General features: G+C 39.9%; 1 protein-coding gene across 2 annotated transcripts in view; it reads left to right on the forward strand.

Moving 5' to 3' along the window:
- Window positions 1-19697, forward strand: part of AMPH (amphiphysin) — a 210384-nt gene that overhangs the window by 89125 nt on the left and 101562 nt on the right. For both annotated transcript variants that reach the window (XM_043463553.1, XM_043463552.1), the window contains exon 2: window positions 12597-12677. In XM_043463553.1, coding sequence (XP_043319488.1) covers window positions 12597-12677 — 81 coding nt within the window. The remainder of the gene's footprint in view (window positions 1-12596; window positions 12678-19697) is intronic.

A 19697-nucleotide genomic window follows, 5' to 3' on the forward strand; every position in this document is an offset into this window, starting at 1 on the left:
GAAGACAGAAGGCCAGGGCTGGTTGCAATCCCTAGAGGTATGAACTGGGTGAGGAGTGGGGAGTGCGGATCTATAGGCATCAGTGCAGAGTATGCCCCACAGAAGGATCTGCATGTATTTACAGATGGTCTGAACAGCTGGTAGAAGGCTGTACCAGAAGCATCTTTCACTTATTCAAATTTTCTATGAGTATCACTCAAAGTCTATAGAAAACAACTGTATTCTTCCTACCCATCCTATCATGCAATAGTTTTTACACTCCAAACTGTGCTTAAAGTATTCCCCCATCCAGAAAAGAGTCTGGTGATAGAGTTCAAAGCAGCATACTCTTAGTACAATATTTCTGTGAAGCCTCAATATTTTAAATATTCAGATAAAGTTTGAGTTTAACATTATAAAATATTCCATGCTAACCATTCGAGCATGGTGATTCCAGCTCCAGAAGCTCAGATTAAATCTGAAAGTAGGCCTTCTCTAAACTGGTCAGTAGTTTCTCTTCTTTAGTAATTCACTTTCTGCAGATCCGACTTTGAAAATAGCTGCAGGAAATGGAAAATCAAAGTGTAGAAACAAAATACAGAAATGTGTGCAGAAACAATGAGTGCTGCATGATTTACTGGTATCTTGTGGAGATTGCATGTTCGCAGGTGAGTATTTTCAACTGAGTGCTTAGGAGGCCGAGTGCTCTGATAGGCAGCGCTCACAGCCATAAGGAGCATCATCTCTCTCACCCAAGTCTCTGAGCACCTTATGTTGCCACTCTGTTCAGTGCTCTGTGAATAAAGATCATGAAGGCACTCAGAGTTCCTTCTTGTGACAGATCTTAAGAGAATGACTACAGAAACAAACTGGAATACCATTTGGTTTTCAGCCTATTAGCAATCTCTCACTCTCTCTCTTTTGTTTTTTTTTGACTTCCATTCAAACCTGCAATTTATAAAAATTAAAAAATCAGATTATTGTTAGTTTTGGATCAATAAACATTAAAGGTAAACACCACCAGTGAAATTGCCTTTGAGTCACATCCTGATGCTGCTGCTGCTGCTGCTAAGTCACTTCAGTCGTGTCCAACTCTGTGTGACCCCGTAGACGGCAGCCCACCAGGCTCCCCCGTCCCTGGGATTCAGGCAAGAGCACTGGAGTGGGTTGTACTTTCCTTCTCCAGTACATGAAAGTGAAAAGTGAAAGTGAAGTCGCTCAGTCTTGTCTGACTCTTTGCGACCCCATGGACTGCAGCCCACCAGGCCTCTCCATCCATAGGATTTTCCAGGCAAGAGTACTGGAGTGGGGTGCCATTGCCTTCTCCACACATCCTGATGGGTCCTTCTAAAATCCTTGGTAATGATGAACCCTGGGATTTGGAGTGTGTTGTGTGGCTTTTGGGGGACTGTTTAGGAATCCTGTGAAACTGAGGTGGTATTTCAATGTGAGATTACTGAGAATGTGATTTCTAAAGTTCTTTAAGCACCCTGTATCTTTCTCTTTGTATTCACAATGTGAGGCAGGAAGGGTCAAGTTACCAAAGGCATCATTAATTTTTTTTTAAAAAAAGGAGTTTGTTTGAAGAAGGCCAGTGTCCTTCCTGATATTCAGTACCCTCAGCGCAGACTTTGGTGTAAGGATCTGTTCATACCATTCTTTCCACCAAAACTTTGGGAAACAGTGAAGTGCTTGCCCATAGAACACTTTGAAACAAGTAGCTAGGGCTTCCTTGGTGGCTCAGGGTAAAGAATCCACCTGCCATTGCAGAAGACACAGGTTCGATCCCTGGTCCAGGAAGATCCCACATGCCATGGAGCAGCTGAGCCCACGTCCTGCAACTGTTGAGCCTGTGCTCTCGAGCCTTGGGACCACAACTGCTGAGCGCACGTGCTTCAACTATTGAAGGCTGCGTACCTGGATCTGTCCTCCACAACAAGGGAGGCCACCACAATGAGAAGCCTGCACACCACAACTAGAGAGTGACTCCCACTCACTGCAACTAGAAAAGCCTGTGCAGCAAAAATTAAATAAACAAATAAAATTATTAGAACAGTGGCTATACTGCACTCCTCTGTACCTGAGGTTGTTTTTTTGTTTTATTGTTTTGCATCACTTGTTGGTAAGACATTTGTAGTCTGATCTCTAATGTTCTTATAATGAGGTGGTGTCCTCCCAGGCTTTTTGCCAATCTGAAGCCAATGGGACCTTTACTTCTAAGTAAGGGTAGAGTGGGGAGAATGCATATTTTGTGTAACCCATGTGCACTCACTCCGGGTATTTGAATGACTATAGTGACCTATTTTGGATGGAGATGGTGTTGGATGGTTCCGTTTAACAAAAGTATGGGTACAGCAGTTGTTATAATGATGTCCCTGGCAATGTGATACATACAGTCAATGGGAGTGACAATAGAAGGGAGGAGAAAAAAAAAAACAAAACCAAAACGGGACTTCCCTGGCAGACCAGTAGTTAAGTAACCATGCTTCCAATGCGAGGAATGTGGGTTTGATCCCTGGTTGGGGAGCTAAGACCCCACATGTTTTGAAGCATGGCAAAAAAAAAAAAAAGTGGAAAATGACTTACTTGCCTAGGGAAGAGTGTGGCCACCAAGCTATGTTTCTTTACCTGCTACTGTCTTTAGCCTTGTGGTTAGAAGCTGACTGTGAAATCAAACTCTCTGCTTTGAATCTCAGCTCAGTTATATATAGTTCTATGACTGTGGTCAATTACTTAACCCATCTAGTTTTCAGTGTTCTTATCACTAAAATGAGGCTAGCCATTATAACCTAACTCACAAGATTTTTGGAAGGATTAAATTAATTTTTATTTTATTTTTTGAAAACTTTTTATTTTGTATTGGAGTGAAAGTGTTAGTCACTTAGTCATGTCTGACTCTTTGCAACCCCATGTACTGTAGCCTCCCAGGCGCCTCTGTTCATGGGAATCTCTGGGCAAGAATACTGTAGTGGGTTGCCATTCCTTTCTCCAGGGGATCTTCCCAACCCAGAAATCGAGCCGAGGTCCCCTGCATTGTAGGCAGATTCTTTAGCTTTTGAGCTACCAGAGAGGCCCATGTTGGGGTAGAGCCGATTAATAATGTTGTGAGAGTTTCGGGTGAAGAGGGAAAGGACCCAGCCATACACACATGTGTATCCAATCTCCCCTAAACTCCCTTCCCATTCAGGCCACCATTGTTTAAATTAATTTTTAGATAGCATGCTTTTGGAACTGTGCTCGATGTATTTTAAATTTCCATAATAGTTAATAAGGGAATTATGGAGTTATTAAGATGGGGACATTTTCACAAGAGGCATTTTCGCAAGAACATGTCCTTCCTCTCTTCTCTGGACTCTCTTTTTTCATCTGAGTCCTACCCATCAGCTCCCTCTTGTCTTAGGCAGTTCACAGCTCCCAAATGAAATCCTGGGTACAGTTTTGTAGACTTTGGATTCCCCTAAATCAGCATGTGCCTTCATATTTGTACTGCACATCAGAGTTTTCAAATTGCTCATTCATCTTTCACTGGTACCTGAGGTCACCAACATGGCTTGAGGAGTCTATAGGAAGGAATCAGGAACAGGACTGCCCCCAGTGAAGGGCCTGGGTGTAGCCACCTCCCTGGCTGCCATGGCCATGTGCCAGGTCCTCTGTAGGTAGATTGCCACCGGTTTGGCAGACATGTTTTCTCTCATGGTAAATGGAGGAATATCTCCCCATTGCTCAGTAGCATGAGGATTAATTTGAATGATTTAATGAGGTTGGAGGATCACTGCAATATTAGCATTAGCTAGTGCTCTGTCCTTGATGGGGGAGCCATGGAAGAAAGGAAATCTGGTCCCTCTTAGAGCTTCATGATGACTTTAGCAGACTTTTATGTCACTGCATCTTGGTGTAAATATTGTATTCTGGGTTGGATACTAGATGTATTGGGTTTCATAGAAAAGTCGTCCTGAGATGATGTGACCCAACCCAGAGGGAGAGAGGGGCGCCCCTGGTTTCCTAAAGAAGGAGTTGGATGCCAAAGCTCACAATACATTCATCTTTGTTACACCAATATCCCTCAAGTTTTTTTTTTTTTTTTAAAAAAACAAGATTTTTTTTTTAAGTCAGAGGACTACAATGTCCTCAACTGTAAAGGATTGGGGAGGATAGCAGAGAGCAGAAATCAAACATGGTACCTCACCAGGTAGACCCTGATGGAGAGCAGCTTTGCCTCGTGTTTGCGGGGCCCACCTCACTTACTTCTGTCTCCTTTCCAGTCTCCTGACTTTTTTTTCCTCTCATTCTAGCCAGTCAGTCAGTGTTAGTTGCTCAGTCGTGTCTGACTTTTTGTGACCCCACAGACTGTAGCCCGTCAGGCTCCTCTGTCCATGGAATTCTCCAGGCAAGAATACTGGAGTGGGTTGCCATTCCCTTCTCCAGGGTATCTTCCTGACCCAGGGATTGAACTTGGGTCTTTCTGCTACATTGCACGATTTTTCACCATCTGAGCCACAAACTGCTTTCTAATTCCTGATGGCCGCTACCCCACTTAATGATAAATCTGCTTATGTCTGAGACTTTGTACTTTCTCTCTACCATATGTTATTCTCAAAACTATTTAAGCCTGAAGGCCACCCAAGTGGGATGGAAGGCTGTGAACCTTTCCTCTCTCATCTCTTCTTATTTACTTCCCTGAAAATCTTTCCCAGAATTAGCAAGAAGACTCATGCCAACCTCTTGAGAGGCTCTGATGACGTGATGGCTAATGTACTGTTGAAATCTGCCAGGGCAAGAAGTGGATGTCACAGCAGTGCAGAAATACATCCTGCAGAGGACTAGGTGGAGGGCAAGGTGCAGGACATTGACGGGCACCTGAATTGTACCAAAGGATGACTCATCTTGTTCCTCTCAAGTTAGGGCACGTTAAAGCCACTTCTTTAGATTTTGCAACACATGCTGAAAGAGGTCAAGGGACTAGTATCCTGAAGTTTGGGAAACATGCCCATAGGACCCTGCAGGACAAGCAGCTCCCCTATGCTTGCAGGTACCTGGTGGTCACCCGCCAGTCCAAGGTGATGGATCTTTGCACAGCATCAGAGTGAGCACTTGGTAAATGGATAAGTGGGTATACAGACAAATTAATGAATGAATCACCTGGGCGAGGGCAGTGGTGGAAGACCAACTCTCTGCATTCTATCCAAAAAAGGCCATGGTCATCCCATGTAGTTGATTCCTGGGTTCTGTGGATAATGTATACATAATCTGATATGCTCTTTTTTGTTATTATAAATACAGAAAATGTGAAGAGAGAGACACTTCTTTGTTTAGAGAACTCTAATTAAATTGTAGGGTTATTACTTTGACTTTCTGGTTTAAGGAAGCATGACTCACCCAGAGCTGGAAGCTTGTCTGGTCTAAGCCCTAATCAAATGCATGAATCTCTCTAGGGCATCCTGGAGGCCAATCCTGCAGAATTCTTTCAACCGTCACCCTCATCGCAATATCAAGCTGTACATAAAAATGTGTCTCTGACACCCCCAATGGCTTTCATCTTGAATTACTTTGTTGTCTGCATTTCTGCATTCCCTTCTCTTATCAGTTTCCCACTTTGGATCACAGGACTGGTTTTCTTGGTTAGAGTCATAAATTTCTTGACTTTCTTAGATCCTTCCCCTAATTAAAAAAAGGGGTTTCCATGTGGAATGGAAGCTTGTGATTTTTTGCCTTTGATTTTGAATGCCAACTACTTTCTTTGAAAGCTGTGTACACAGTATTCCATTCCTAATTTTAACATATGGATAGAAGGCAAGTTATTACTATTATAATGGTCAGTATTTAATTTGCACTGGTCTCTGAGAATTTGAAATTTGGTCAGTGTTTTGGCTTTACAGTAAGAGGAAACTATCCAAATTAAAAAGAGTTCTGAATTTTTAGGGACTTGACTTGGACACTTTACACGTGAACACTTGCTCTAGAAAAGTATGTGAGATTCACATCATTGGGGCAGCCATTGTAATCTAAGCTGAACAACTAACTGCTTTGGAGACACTGAAAGAAGATTTATTAGTTGAAATGGTCCAAGTTGCCATAGCCTTGCTTTTCCTTCCTGTTTATTTTTTTTAAAAAGATTTTGATGTGGAGCATTACTGAATTTGTTACAGTATTGCTTCTGCTTTATGTTTTGGTTTTTTGGCTCAGAGGCACATGGGATTTTAGCTCTTTGACCAGGGACGGAACCCACACCACCTACATTGGTAGGCAAAGTCTTAACCACTGAACTGCCAGGGAAGCCCCTTTTTCTATTTAATTTTTATTTGCCCGTGTCATAGTGTCTTTCAGAATCAGATCAGAACTTCTGAACTTAGGGCTGAGAGTGAGAAGCTAAGCACCCAGTCAGCCCTATAGGAATATTTCAGAATCTCACTGAAAGGAAAGGCAGTTTGAAAAAGTAACTTCAACTTATAATATTATTTTTCATTTGAAAACCTTTAGCAACAAAAGTAACAGCAGAAATCCTATTGTGTCAAAATAGGAAACGTCAATGTAGGTGAAATCATCTAAGACCTAAATCCTAAACCAAAATGCACCAGGCTTGGAATTTCTTCCTCTTGCCTATGGAGGAGGAAGATGTGTCATGTTGTCAAAATCTGAGTATCAGATGCTTGAATATATAGTATTAATCCTCTTGTAATATCAGTGATGCCAAACCATTCAGGCTTAATTGGTATTTTCAGTACGACTAGTGGTGAGGTGAAGGAGAAAGGCCACCTAAATTATAAACACACTTTGAAATATTGTGATATTAAGGTAAAAGGATTTTTTTTTTTTTTTTTTGTAATCTCAATTCTAGGTTTCATTGTCCTTGGTGTCTTAGATACTTTCTATGTAGCATATCAATCTTACTACCTATGTCAAGGCTGCTGGAGAAAAATCATGAAACTGCTTGAACATGGGTACCACTCACCATTGATTTCTGCCTCAACTGAGCCTTCGATTCCATCCAGAATTTCTGCTGAGTGTTTCTGGTTCTTACCTTTTACAGTCCCAAATCTAAACCATTCCCATCTCCCTGGGAAGAGCATCTGATTGTCACCAGATGACCCACTCAGCCGCCACAGTGGAAATGAGGTCATCCTTGACTCACCTCTATCCTTACCCTTTGCGTCTTATAAGCCATGATGTTCTGTGTGTTTGCTTCATGAGGATTGTTTTATCTGTTCCTTAGTTCCAGCTGTCATTTATTGCCCAAACTATTTAAATAGCTCCTTAACTGGCCTTACTTTTCCAGTCATTCTCTCTTCTAAGCTGTCCTTAATACTGTCACCAAGGAGCACACATTTAATCATGTAGCTGCCTCCAGGGAAGAGACACTTTTCGCTGGCTTCCCACCGTCTGTCCAAGCAGATTGAAGTCTTTAGGCTTGCAGACGAAGCCTTCCCATAACTTGCCCTCTGCCTAGCATGCTGGCCACATCTGCCCTAGTTCCGCTGTAGCACCCGTGCTCAAGCTGTCAAATGACCACAGTCTGGGGGACGCAGCTGGCTCTTCCATAGCCCCTACCACAGGATTTGGCAAGCAGTCTTCAGCAAGTCAATATCAGTCAGAGACAGAAACAAACAGGCATTCTTCTCTGTCTTCTATTCACTGAGATTTGTATTCTTCTCTAGGGAAAATGTCTAACATTACACATTGATTATGGATTCAAGAATTAGAAGGTATTTGAAATATGATTTATTCCATTCATCTTTTCAATGAATAAATTCCTTTTGTAGAACTTCTAACTCTGGGTTAAGCTCAAATAACTCTAGGACAGTGATCTCATTCCTCCACTAACAAACTAATTTCTAGGAACACATAGAAATTTGAGGTGAAAACATTTTCTTTTTTTTTTCCCAAGAATTATCTTTTATTTTTATTTTTTTTCATTTATTTTTATTAGTTGGAGGCTAATTACAATATTGTAGTGGTTTTTGTCATACATTGACATGAATCAGTCATGGATTTACATGTATTCCCCATCCATTTTCTTGATATAGCTTTTACCTATCCATATTGGTTCTTTTTTTTTTTTTAATACCATTTATTTAATTTATTCATGTGACTGCACCAGGTCTTCATTGCGGCATGTGGGATCTTTAGTTGCCGCATGCAAACTCTTAGTTGCGGCACGGGGGATCTAGTTCCCCGACCAGGGATCGTACCTGGGCCCCCTGCATTGGGAGCGGGGAGTCTCAGGCACTGGACCACCAGGGAAGTCACTCTGTGCTGGTTCTTGATCTTGGTTTTTTATTGGGAAAAGTCCAATCTTTCTTCCTTATGTTGGTTCTCTTCAGGTATCTGAAGATAGTAGTACTTCCTCCCTGGTAATATATTAATTAAAGAATCTGCCTGAAATGCGGGAGACAGGGGTTTGACCCCTGAGTGGGGAAGATCCCCTGGAGAAGGGAATGGCTGCCCTCTCCAGGATTCTTGCCTGGGGAATTCCATGCACAGAGGAGCCTGGTGGGCTGTAGTCCATGGGGTCGCAAGGGTCAGGCATGCGACTAACATGCAGTGTACTGTGTCAGATGTGCCTCTTACCTTATGGTGTCAGCTCTCTGCCTTTCTGGGGCCCTTTCAGCTGGCTCAAGGTTGTCTGTGTATCTTTGTGTATACCAACGAGTCCACCACAGAGAGGCTTTCTAGCAGGGGAGTGCAGCTACTCGTAAACCCTTGACCGAAGACCGGTCCTCCTCTATCGGGGATGGTCGTCCTCTTCGACTGAGCACGCAGCTTCCGGAGGGACGCACATGGAGCGGTGAGGGAGGAAGGGGACACCTGCCTAGCCAGCCAGATCAGCCGAATCAACCCTGGTGATCAGTGGGGTGACAGATGTCGCAACCAGATCACCCTCATATCCAACAGAGAGGCTTTCAAGACTGCTCTCCTTGTATCTCTCAGGCTTATTAGTGCAGTCTGAGATTATGTTGGGTTGCTTGGCAACAGTATCACTTTGTCAACTCATATTGACTGTCGGCTGAAATTACTCCTTATTTCTACTTAAGGGCAGAAACCGTGTATTCTTAACATCCATCATGTTGTATTATAGTTGAAAGTTGAATACAACAATCTGGTACTTAGTTATATTTTGACCTACATTTTATCCTTGTTACATTTCAGTTGTTAAAGTTCTTTTTGTGAATCCTTATTCTCAGCATGTAACATATCCAATATCCTCCCCAACCTTTTGCCAATGTAAGTTTAGGCCATTGATAAGTTATTTAATCAGGTTAGATAACATCTCTAATAAGAGTAGACATTTATTGAGCATTAATTATTTTCTGGGCTTCCCTGGTGGCTCAGTAGAAAAGAACCTGCCTGCCAGTGCAGGAGATGTAAGTTTGATCCCTGGGTTGGGAAGATCCCCTGGAAGAGGAAATGGAAACTCATTCCAGTGTTTTTGCCAGGATAATCCCATGGACGGAGGAACCTGGTGGGTTACAGTCCATGGGGTCGCAAAAGAGTTGCGTCGCAAAAGAGTCGCACACAGCTCAGTGACTAAACAACAACAGCAGCAGTTAAATGGTAGGCACCAAAGCTCTGCCTTTCCACGTGTATCCTTGGTAGTTTCATACAATACTGTGAAGTAAGTACTATTGCTAACCCTCTCTTTACACACGAACCACTGAATCAGACATAGGTCCTAAGGGCTGCCTTTGGAAATCTTTCTTCCAGTTGATAGTAATTCACTCATCAGTTTCTTTTGAGGAGAGTCTTTCAGCCAGTTACTAACAATCTTCTCACTTGTACTAGAATCTAATACATAAATCTCTTACATATAGGCTATCAATATGATAAACTCCTGTTTATTTATCTTTATGATTTTTTTCTGATTATTTTAGTAACATATGACCAAATAATGGCAAATATAGCAAATTATAAAGAAAAATAATAATCACTCTGAATCTTACCATCCAAGAATAACAACTGTTAACTTTAAAATGTTCCATATGTATGTTTGATCATGTTTTTTATGCTTATAAGCTTATTCCTTAGTTACAATGTCCAGTTCTTTGAAAAATTTAGTGTTTTCTGCTCTGTCTCTCAAAGAAACTCTTAACTGAGAAGAGATTATTAGCTGATAGAGTGGTTATTTGTCCTTTTAGTAGTTATGTTACTGGATTCGTCCAACTCTGTTTAAATAATAAATTTGCAATGAGGAATAATATATCTTTCATATTATTCATATGTGGTATTGGTTTGTGAAATGATATTGAGTAAAGTTGAGTAATTGGTAATATATGTGTCTATATAAATTAAAAAAAAATATTTGTTTGTTAATGTGAAAAGAAGGAATATTAGCATATGTTATAAACAATTAGCTTTAGGGTAGAATAAAATAATCATTTTTTACTTACATACTTAGAATAATTACTATTTACCTCCAAAGAAAATTTATTTCTTGGAAGAATCTGCAAGGACTCTGTGTTGTTGGGTAAATACTTCCATACTTAGGTTTATTTAAGACGTTCTAAACTGGTCTAAGGAATTTTCAATTTGTACAAAATTACATCTTTGATTTTAGGAAACAAATTAGCATAGGCTGATGTAAAACTTAGCCATTGTTGTTATTTAATCGCTAAGTCCTGCCTGACTCTTTTGTAATTCCATTGAATGTAGCCCACCAGGCTCCTCTGTCCGCAGGATTCTCCAGGCAAGAAAACTAGAGTGGGTTGTCATTTCCCTCTCCAAAGGGTCTTCCTCACCCAGGGACTGAACTCATGTCAGTCATCCACCTTGTCATCCAACTCATATTATCCACCTTGCGTTGGCAGGTGGATTCTTTACCACTGAATGGGCTGGGAAGCCCTAAAACTTAGCTATAGAAAGTGCTTTGTTTGAATATATGTTTTAATGCCCATATGTTTATGCTTCAGGAAAATATATTTGGTAATGCTATAGGGAATACAAATTCTGAGAAGGCAATGTTTATGGAGCTTTTGTAAATTCTTAAATAAGTTAGTGTTTTAGATACTAGATTTGGGAACCTTAAATAGTGATCTCCATTGTGGCATTCAGGATCCTTCTGCTGTGGCCCAGAATAACTTTCTGCTGTGTTTCTGAGAACCATTTCTTCTGTTTCTCCTGATACCCCGTCCTGTGCTCTAGGAAAACAGAAACACTTATGCCCAGTCCACCATAATTTTTCCAGTGGTCCTTCTTGGGCTGCTTCCTTGGCTGGAATGTACTCTGCCACATTCCTTTCTGCTGGAGTTCCCAGCACATTTTTAAAGTTGTAGTTGATTACAGTGTTATGTTAGTTTCTGGTATACAACAAAGTGATTCATATATGTATATATATATTTTCATATTCTTTTCCATTATGGTTTATTACAAGCACTGAATGTAGTTCCCTGTGCTATACAGTAGGACCTTGTTGTTTATCTATTTTATATATGGTAGTTTGTTTCTGCTAATGCATAATTCCTAATTCATTCCTCCTCCACTCCCTTTCCCCTTTGGTAACCACGTTTGTTTCCTATATCTATGAATCTGTTTCTGTTTGTGCTGTAAATAAGCACAAATAAAAATAAATCTGTAAATAAGTTTATGCCGTATTTTAGATTACACATACAAGTGATATTATATGGTATTTTCTTTCTCTTATTTCACTTAGTATGATACTTTCTAGGTACATCCATGTTGCTGCAAATGGCATTTCTTCACTATTTTATTGCTGAATAGCATTTCATTGTATATATGTACCACATCTCCATTTTCCATTCATGTGTTGATGTGTATTTAAGTTGCTACAATCTCTTGGCTATTGTAAATAGTGCTGCAGTGAACATTGGGGTACATGTATCTCTTTGAATTACAGTTTTGTCAAGATATGTGCCCAGGGGTGGAATTGCTGGATTCCAACACATTTTGAATAATCTCCACCAGCATTCCCTGAAGGGATATTGCTTCTAACATCTTGTAACCCCTTCATGTTGCTTATGACAGATTGTCTTGATTTATTTGTAAACTTGCCTTGTCTACTTCATTAGATAATAAGTTTCTTAAGATTAAGTCCTGGGGCCTTGTTTTATTCATTTATATATTTCTAGATGACCAGTGTTTCATATGGGCCTTGTGCATCCCAGGGCCTTCTTTGAGCAATTATTGAATTGAAGGGTCTATCAGGAGATGCTGGGGGAGAACTTACCATGTACCTGGCTCCAGTCATTCTAAAACCATCCCTATGAAATAGGTTAATACTTTCCTCAAATAACTTTGGTTCATTGTTTAACAAAAAATTGAGCAACTATTATGCATCAAGCATTGTGCCAGATACTTTGGACGAAGAGACAAGGCCTAGTTTTTGTCTTTAACACATGTACAACCTACTGGAGAAAAGATACGTGAATAAATAAATATTTCAGTATAGCATGACTCTTCCTTGAGGTCATTCAGCCTTAGAGTGGTGGAACTGTGCTTAAAATCCAAGTCTGTCCAACTCCAAAGGCACTGGGCCATGATGATTCCAGAACAGAAAAACTAGCAGTGCGAAGAGGGAGATCTCCTCAGAAGAGTGAAACAATAGCCTTCTTCCACAGATTGTTGAAAACATTAGTAAATAGAGCCATTTTGTTTTGTTCACGAACTAGGTCCTTCAGAAGCTTGGGAAAGCTGATGAGACAAAAGATGAACAGTTTGAAGAATATGTCCAGAACTTCAAACGGCAAGAGGCAAGTACATTTATCTAGTTTCTGGAGTGGGTAATGGGTTGACTTTGTGTTTTAGTGCGTAAATGAAATGCTTTGATGTTGAAGAAAGAACTCATTCGTTGGGCTTGGCATTCACTTGAGGGAGACACTGCTTAATTCTGTAGACTTTTTCTGTGTAAGGCAAAGAGGTAGTGGGCACTGCAGGAAGAAGATTTGTGTTTTAGAATCTCAGGAGATGGAGACTTTTCTTTCCTGGAGCTCTTCAATACAGATTACTGATCTAAAGGAAAGGCGATCTTTTTAGTGATGTACATTCCACTAAATATTATCAGTAGTTAAATAGTTCTGGCATAATTACTGCCATTGCTGCATGCATCAAGATCACGAATTCTCAATAGAGATTACCTCTCCTTAAGAGGGAGAAAAGTGGTTCTTGGTGGATGAAAAATATTGTACTCTTTTTATAAGAATATGTCACATAAATACTGATAGTATATCTGTATATACGATTTTATGAAGATTTTATGATTTTTTTTAAAGATTTTATGAAGGAGTATGATTAGGAAAAAAATGCCTAAAACGTTTCCTAAAGGGCGGTGATAATGAGAAAAGGTTGAAAAACGCAATTTGTGACATTTGTTCCTTTCTTAGGTGCTACGTGTTTAATAGTAGTAGTAGCATTGCTCAGTTGCTCAGTCGTGTCCGACCCTTTGCCACCCCATGGACTGTACCCTGCCAGGCTCCTCTGTTCATGGGATTTCCCAGGCAAGAATACTGGACCGGGTTGCCATTTTCTTCTCCAGTGTTTAACAGACATGTGAATAAATAAGCTATTTTAAAAATTATTTGTTTATATCACCAGGGCTTGATATGTGGCTAGCATATCACCTGTAGAGAGCATGCATTAGAGTCAGGGAAAAGGAAGCAGGGCCCTCTCAGGTTAGAAAATTCAATTCAGAGGTGGGCTGCAACAACCAACTTTGGAAAATGGGGTTTGGACATGAGGACAATGTGAGGACAATGTAAGGACATGGGTTTATTTCCCTGCTTTTGTTGTAGCCACCGATGTCTACAGATGATATTGTGGCTTCAGAGATAAGTATGCATGGCGTCAGTGATGACAACTTAGAAGTGGAAAATCATCACAGGGTTTATGTCACTCCCTTTGCTTCTGTTTTTAGACCCTTGACCCTGGAGGTTTCTTTTTTTTTCCATTTGTGTATCAGAGTTTTTGACTGCATTCTAACTGGAGGCAGCCTGTTTCTTTTCCTTACCCACAGGGGATATAAAATCCAGCATGTAGAACCAGGTAGACTAGTCTCCACCAAAGCACATTCCTGAATGTCTCCAATTTCATTCTAAGACTAAAGGTTGGACAGATAGGAACTCAATTTAATATGAATGACAGTGATCTCATTCTATCTGAAAATGTGGAAAGAGAGAGGGGAGTTGGAGAAGAAAGCAGTAATAGAGAGAAAACTAGTTCTTGTTCAAATCACTAAATTTTATAGAGAACTTTGGATTTATGAAGGTAGAAGAGAGAATTCTTAGAGAAATGTTGGATGTTGGCCCATAGAAGAAGGTGCCCCCCAGTCTCCTCTGGGAGAACAGATTCTCCATGTTTGCTTACGTCCTCATTTGGTGAGTTCTCTTAGACTTTTCATGCATTGAGAGTGCTCGTGTAGATTATTGACTTGGATGGCAGCAACTTCCCATAGATAAACTTGTCAATCAGTGCTCTTGTTACTTTGCAGGGAGGTCCCCAATGTCTGCTTGAAGGAATTGGATTTGAATAGAAGAAGTGACTCGTGTTTATAGTTTTTCCTACTTGAGGATTGCACTCTTTGCTTTGAAATTTGGTCTTCCTGTCTAGTGTGTCCCTGTGGAGCTAATTAGTTCTCTGCTGTTAGATTTTTTTTTCTCTATCCCTTTTATTATAGTATGATATTTTAGCACCCCAGAAGGCTGAACTTGGGGAGCATGAAGTTCAGGAATGCATTTATGTAAGGTAGTACTTTGCATTTTCCAACTCTAGTGAATTTTTATTGTTCTTTTTGGACTTTGTTGACTGAACAAGGTGAGGACTATTTTTTGCCTAAGGTATTGGAGAAAAGTGCAGTTGGCTAAATCATCAACTTTTACCAGTTTAATACTGCTCTGCCATCTATTCCTGTCACTATAAACATTATCAAATATTGTGGAGCCAATAGTAAGTATGCTGTCTTTCTTGAAGAACAGCACCTAAGTTCTGGCAAGATCATTAGCAGATTTCAGGATATAGGTAAAACTTCAACATTTAGGGAAACTTGATCAAGCAATTCTACTTTATAAGAATAAAACGAGCAGAATGGAAATGTAGGAATAGTATTTCTCAGGGTGTCTCCTGACCCTATTTGGTTCCCTTTGGAAATACTCTTGCATCAAAACCATCTTGCATTTGTCAATGCTCATTTTGATATTTTTTGTTTTAACCAGAAAGAGTAAATTATAGTCATTTTCATGCCACTAGGAGGGAGGGAACCTTAACCTTGTTGGTAGATAGAGGGAGAAAAGGAAAAAAGGAGGGAGTGGGAGGAAGTTGAGGAGACAGGTTTCTTAATCTTCTATAAAAATGTATTAAAGTTTGGGAAGAACGGCTGAAGACTGAATTTATTAATACTCTAGAGGGAAAAAAATGTGTCCCTTTAATCCCCAGTATATATTGGTGACCACTTCCCATCTGCTGCATATGCTGAAAAAGACATAGTCCTTGTATAGAAACATTAACCAAGGATGAAGGATCTATCAAGATCGTGGTGACCTCTGCAAAGCCTACTATTTTTAGTATTAACATGAATCATTATTCTAAAGGCAGAAGGCATTATCTTTAAAGATTTTTTGATGTGGACCATTTTTGACATTTTTATTGAATTTGTTTACAATATTGTTCCTTGTTTATGTTTGGGGTTTTTGGCCATGAGACAGGTGGGATTTTAACTCCCAGACCTGGGATTAAACCCATGCCCACTGTGTTGAAAAGCAAAATCTTAACCACTGGACTGCCAGGGAAGTTCCCGAAGGCATTATCTTACAGCGGCATTCACTGAGGACGTTGACCTAGGAAATCTAGATTTGTTTTTTTCAGTGTGTATATATTTCAAATCCAAAAAGATATTATGTATAGTATAAGGTGAACTTTTTTTTTTTTGGATTGGTGTGTTATATTATAGTCATCTGACCATACTCAATTAGCATTACATCAATAGTAGACTACTAAAATGTTCTAGAAAGTATTCAAACATTTTGGGCTTGCTTTTAAATTCTCTTGAAGAAAATCATAAAAGTCCTTATAGTAATTCATATATTCCCTGCTTGTTCATGGAAATGGGTCTGTGTTTGAGCTTGAGACTTAGCTTTTATCTTTTTCCAGCTTCCAATTCTCTTTTTAATGCCAGACTTATTTTCCTAAAAGTTATTTGATTTGTGTTAGCCCAAAAGCCTGGTTGAAGGGTCTGTGCATATGCTCTCATTGTTCACTGTGCTCCACGTTGTCATGGATTTTCTGGTCTAGATTTTATGAACAGCTCAGTTAGGACAGGGAGGAAGGGAGAGGAAGGTCCAGCAAATGGGAATCAAGTGAACCACTCCCACCTCCTGAGAACTCAGGGCTTTCCATGGACAAGTGGTAAGGAAAGCAAGGATTAGAAATACCCAGCAGGAAGAATGAGACGTGACTTTACCCTTTCCTTTCCAGAGGGTTTATTTTGTTTGCTTTCTTACCAGCACTACTGACCAGTAGCAGAAATGACTGTTGTGAATGTTGGGTGCTTTCCCGTCGGTTCACCGGAGTGCCTGCTCACGGCTGTGTTAAGGAATCCAGAGTAGGTCCCCAAGTAAAAGAAAGGTCTTTGGGCTCTCTCCTTCCTGTTGGTAAACTTGCCCATTAAGATAGCATGCCTGTGGCCGATGTGCAGATTACGACAAAATGATAACCCTGGGGCTGGTGGGGCCCAGATAACCAGCTTTGATCACATTTCAGCGAGTACAGATGTGGGAGCTCTAATGGAGGCACAATCTGAAATTAGACCTGCTCATACAGAGAGGAAGGGAATCTCACTTCTGCTCCCATCTTCACGGCTTCTCAGTCCCCACTGAAATTCTGTGTAGCTCTCCATGCCCACCACCAGGTGACGGCCTATTTGGTGTAACACAGATGAGGAAGGGGAGAGATATTGGGACTTTGAAATCTCTCCAGTTTGGAGGATCCACAGCCAGCGATTCTCATTGTTAGGATAATCCATTGTCTGGAAGCTAAAATCATGTCTTCATACTGATCTCTCCTCTGCCCAGGGGTCCGATGTGGCTGCTTTCATCTTTTTCTCTGCACAGAATCTAGTGCTTTGCACATAAGCTTTAAAACATTTGCCAAACTTGAAGCTGAATTAGTGACAGAAATGATCATTTGGAGCATGTTCCTAGAGCACGTTTTTATTTCTGGAATGGAAGAAGTGTTGAATAGTGTGTGAATATTTGTAAGCAGTTTCATGACACTTTTTAGGACATATGTCCATAAATAATTAAAAATTACAGAATAGAAGTTTGAAAAAAAGTAAGTCAATATGAAATGTACTCCTACAGTGTGTTAATGTGTGGATAAAATTTTTATTTATGGCAAGCCACATTTACATTCTGAAAAATTCTGCGATTTTCTTGAGCAGATATCCTAGAACTATTTATTTGTAACACAGGTAACCATGATATAAAAAGGAATAATTGGTTGTTCTTATGTCTGATGGTGTTATTTAGGTCCTGCCTGCTAGCTTCCAAGCTGTTCTTCCACTTTCTCCACTGCAAATGCTTTATTATGGTTGAACTACCCTTGCCTGCGCTGCCATCTCCATATGTTCAAGTCCCACCTTTGCTTAAGGTCAACTTACAAGATATTTCTTACCTAATGTCTGTCCAGTCTCCTTCTTTCTCTATGTACCCCAGAGTACATTTTTTTTGGTAGCTTATCCAATAGCTCTTGTTCCATTTTTTTTTTTTTTTAGTATGACAGTTGTTTTAGGTGTGCATCTATATCCTCATTAGGTTATAAAATGTTTAAAGGAAAGCAACCTGTTGCAGTCATTAAAGAAATCTATGTTCTCTAGCACCTGCTAGGTGCTTGGTCAGTATATCCCTCCTTGTCACACATACCTCTGTATTCACCTTTTGTCTTAGATTTTACATGCCTCCTCCCTCATTCAATATCAAAGCCTCCCTTCATTGTCATCTACTTTATCTCTTTGATCCTAACTTTTGGCAGCAAATAGCCCTTGGAGAGTGTCTCACATTGCCTGGACTTGATTCTAACCTGAGTTATCAAGACTAGAGAAAGGCTCTTGTCCCCTCCCTGGATTTTGAAGCTGCCCTAGTTCCATGCTACTCCATAATTACCAGCTGGTATGTACAGTATCTTCCGTCTTCTAAGAGCTTTATTTACTTTGAGACACAATGTAGCAAGTCATTATTATTATGCAGAATGTTATTCAGTCCTTGAATTCCAGTTACATTCTCCAATTTGTAGTTATTTTTTTCATGTATTGTGTTTTAGAGCAAGCTCACTATTCTGTGATTAGATAATATTTTGACCGTAGGCATTAATATATTTCCAGGTGGCGCCAGTGTTAAAGAACCCACCTGCCAATGAGGGAGATGTAAGGAACATAGGTTTGATCCCTGGGTCAGGAAGATACCCTGGAGAAGGAAATGGAAACCTACTCCAGTATTCTTGTGTGGAGAATCCCATGGACAGAGGAGCCTTGTGGGCTACCATCCATGGGGTTGCAAAGAGTCGGACACAACTGAAGCGACTTAGCTTATCAATTCATTAATTGATACCAGTTAATTTCTTCCAAGCAACTTCTGAGAGAATTGTTGAGTCTTGTTGCTTGCATTTATACTTGGTTTCCATTAAAGTTTGCACTCAACAATTGCACAATATATTTTAAGAGAATTCATGTATGTCTGTGTCTCTGGAAATAAAGTTTACTGCTTTTTCTGGTTAACTCCAGGTTTCTGTGAGAATTCTATAATACTGAAAGCCATCTTAGTGTGCAAATATTTTCCAAAATTTAAAATATTTCTTCTTAGTAACAACTTTTGAGGGAGTTTCTCAGTTATTTGATTGATCATAACCTGTGGGTACATGTTTAGAAAAATAATATATAACTGTGTCAATATCTGGCCTGCCTGCTGTAGTGAGTTTAACAGTTCTAACTAGGCAGTCTATCTCCTTGAACACACAATAGAGTAACTCTGATCCAAAAGATCAGAGTAGAGATCTATATAAACTCAAGTTAATTGGCTTAAGGGAAATACATGGAAAATGGTACGTGTAATTGCTAGCTAGCTTTCTAATATTACTTTGTTGAAAGGCAAAAGGTATTTGATTTGGTTTTCAGATCATAGGTGCTCTTGGGGATGCTGACAAGGATAGCTGGAAATTGGGCCATGAATCTTGAATAAAACTGTGGAAGCTGAGATGTCCTCTTTGATGTCTCTTCCTTCTGTGTACCACCCCCTACTGCCCAGAAATGTGATTTCAAAATGCACTCAATCTCCTATCTTGTATCTTTTGCATGAAGATTTGCAAAAGAAATTTTTAAAAATAAAGAAATGAGCTTATGAAATCAATGCTAGTTTCTTAATGAGAGCTCTTGTAACCACAAAGAGCTCAAAGCAAGGAAGCAAAAAATGTATGTTCCTGAGATCCTGCTGCTTTTACCTTTGAAAAACTCTCATCTTCCAACTGAACCGGAACCTGAACTTGTCAGAATAGAGCACTATTTCTTAGTAAATCAAGAGTGCCTGGAGTGTTGAGCAGCCTAATGTGGTCTTTGATCATAAGTGGATTCAGACATTATTAGTCATCTGTTCATCAAGTTGCTGATTATGACTCCATTAAATCTCATCTCCTTGATAATCTAATTATCTTCTCAGTTTCAAAAATGATCACAAAATGTACTCACATGACTTTTAAGATTGAGTTAACCTGTCTGAACTCTGAGAAATTGAGCC

Source organism: Cervus canadensis, chromosome 3 (assembly GCF_019320065.1).
Source record: "Cervus canadensis isolate Bull #8, Minnesota chromosome 3, ASM1932006v1, whole genome shotgun sequence".
In the NCBI taxonomy this organism is placed as follows: domain Eukaryota; kingdom Metazoa; phylum Chordata; class Mammalia; order Artiodactyla; family Cervidae; genus Cervus; species Cervus canadensis.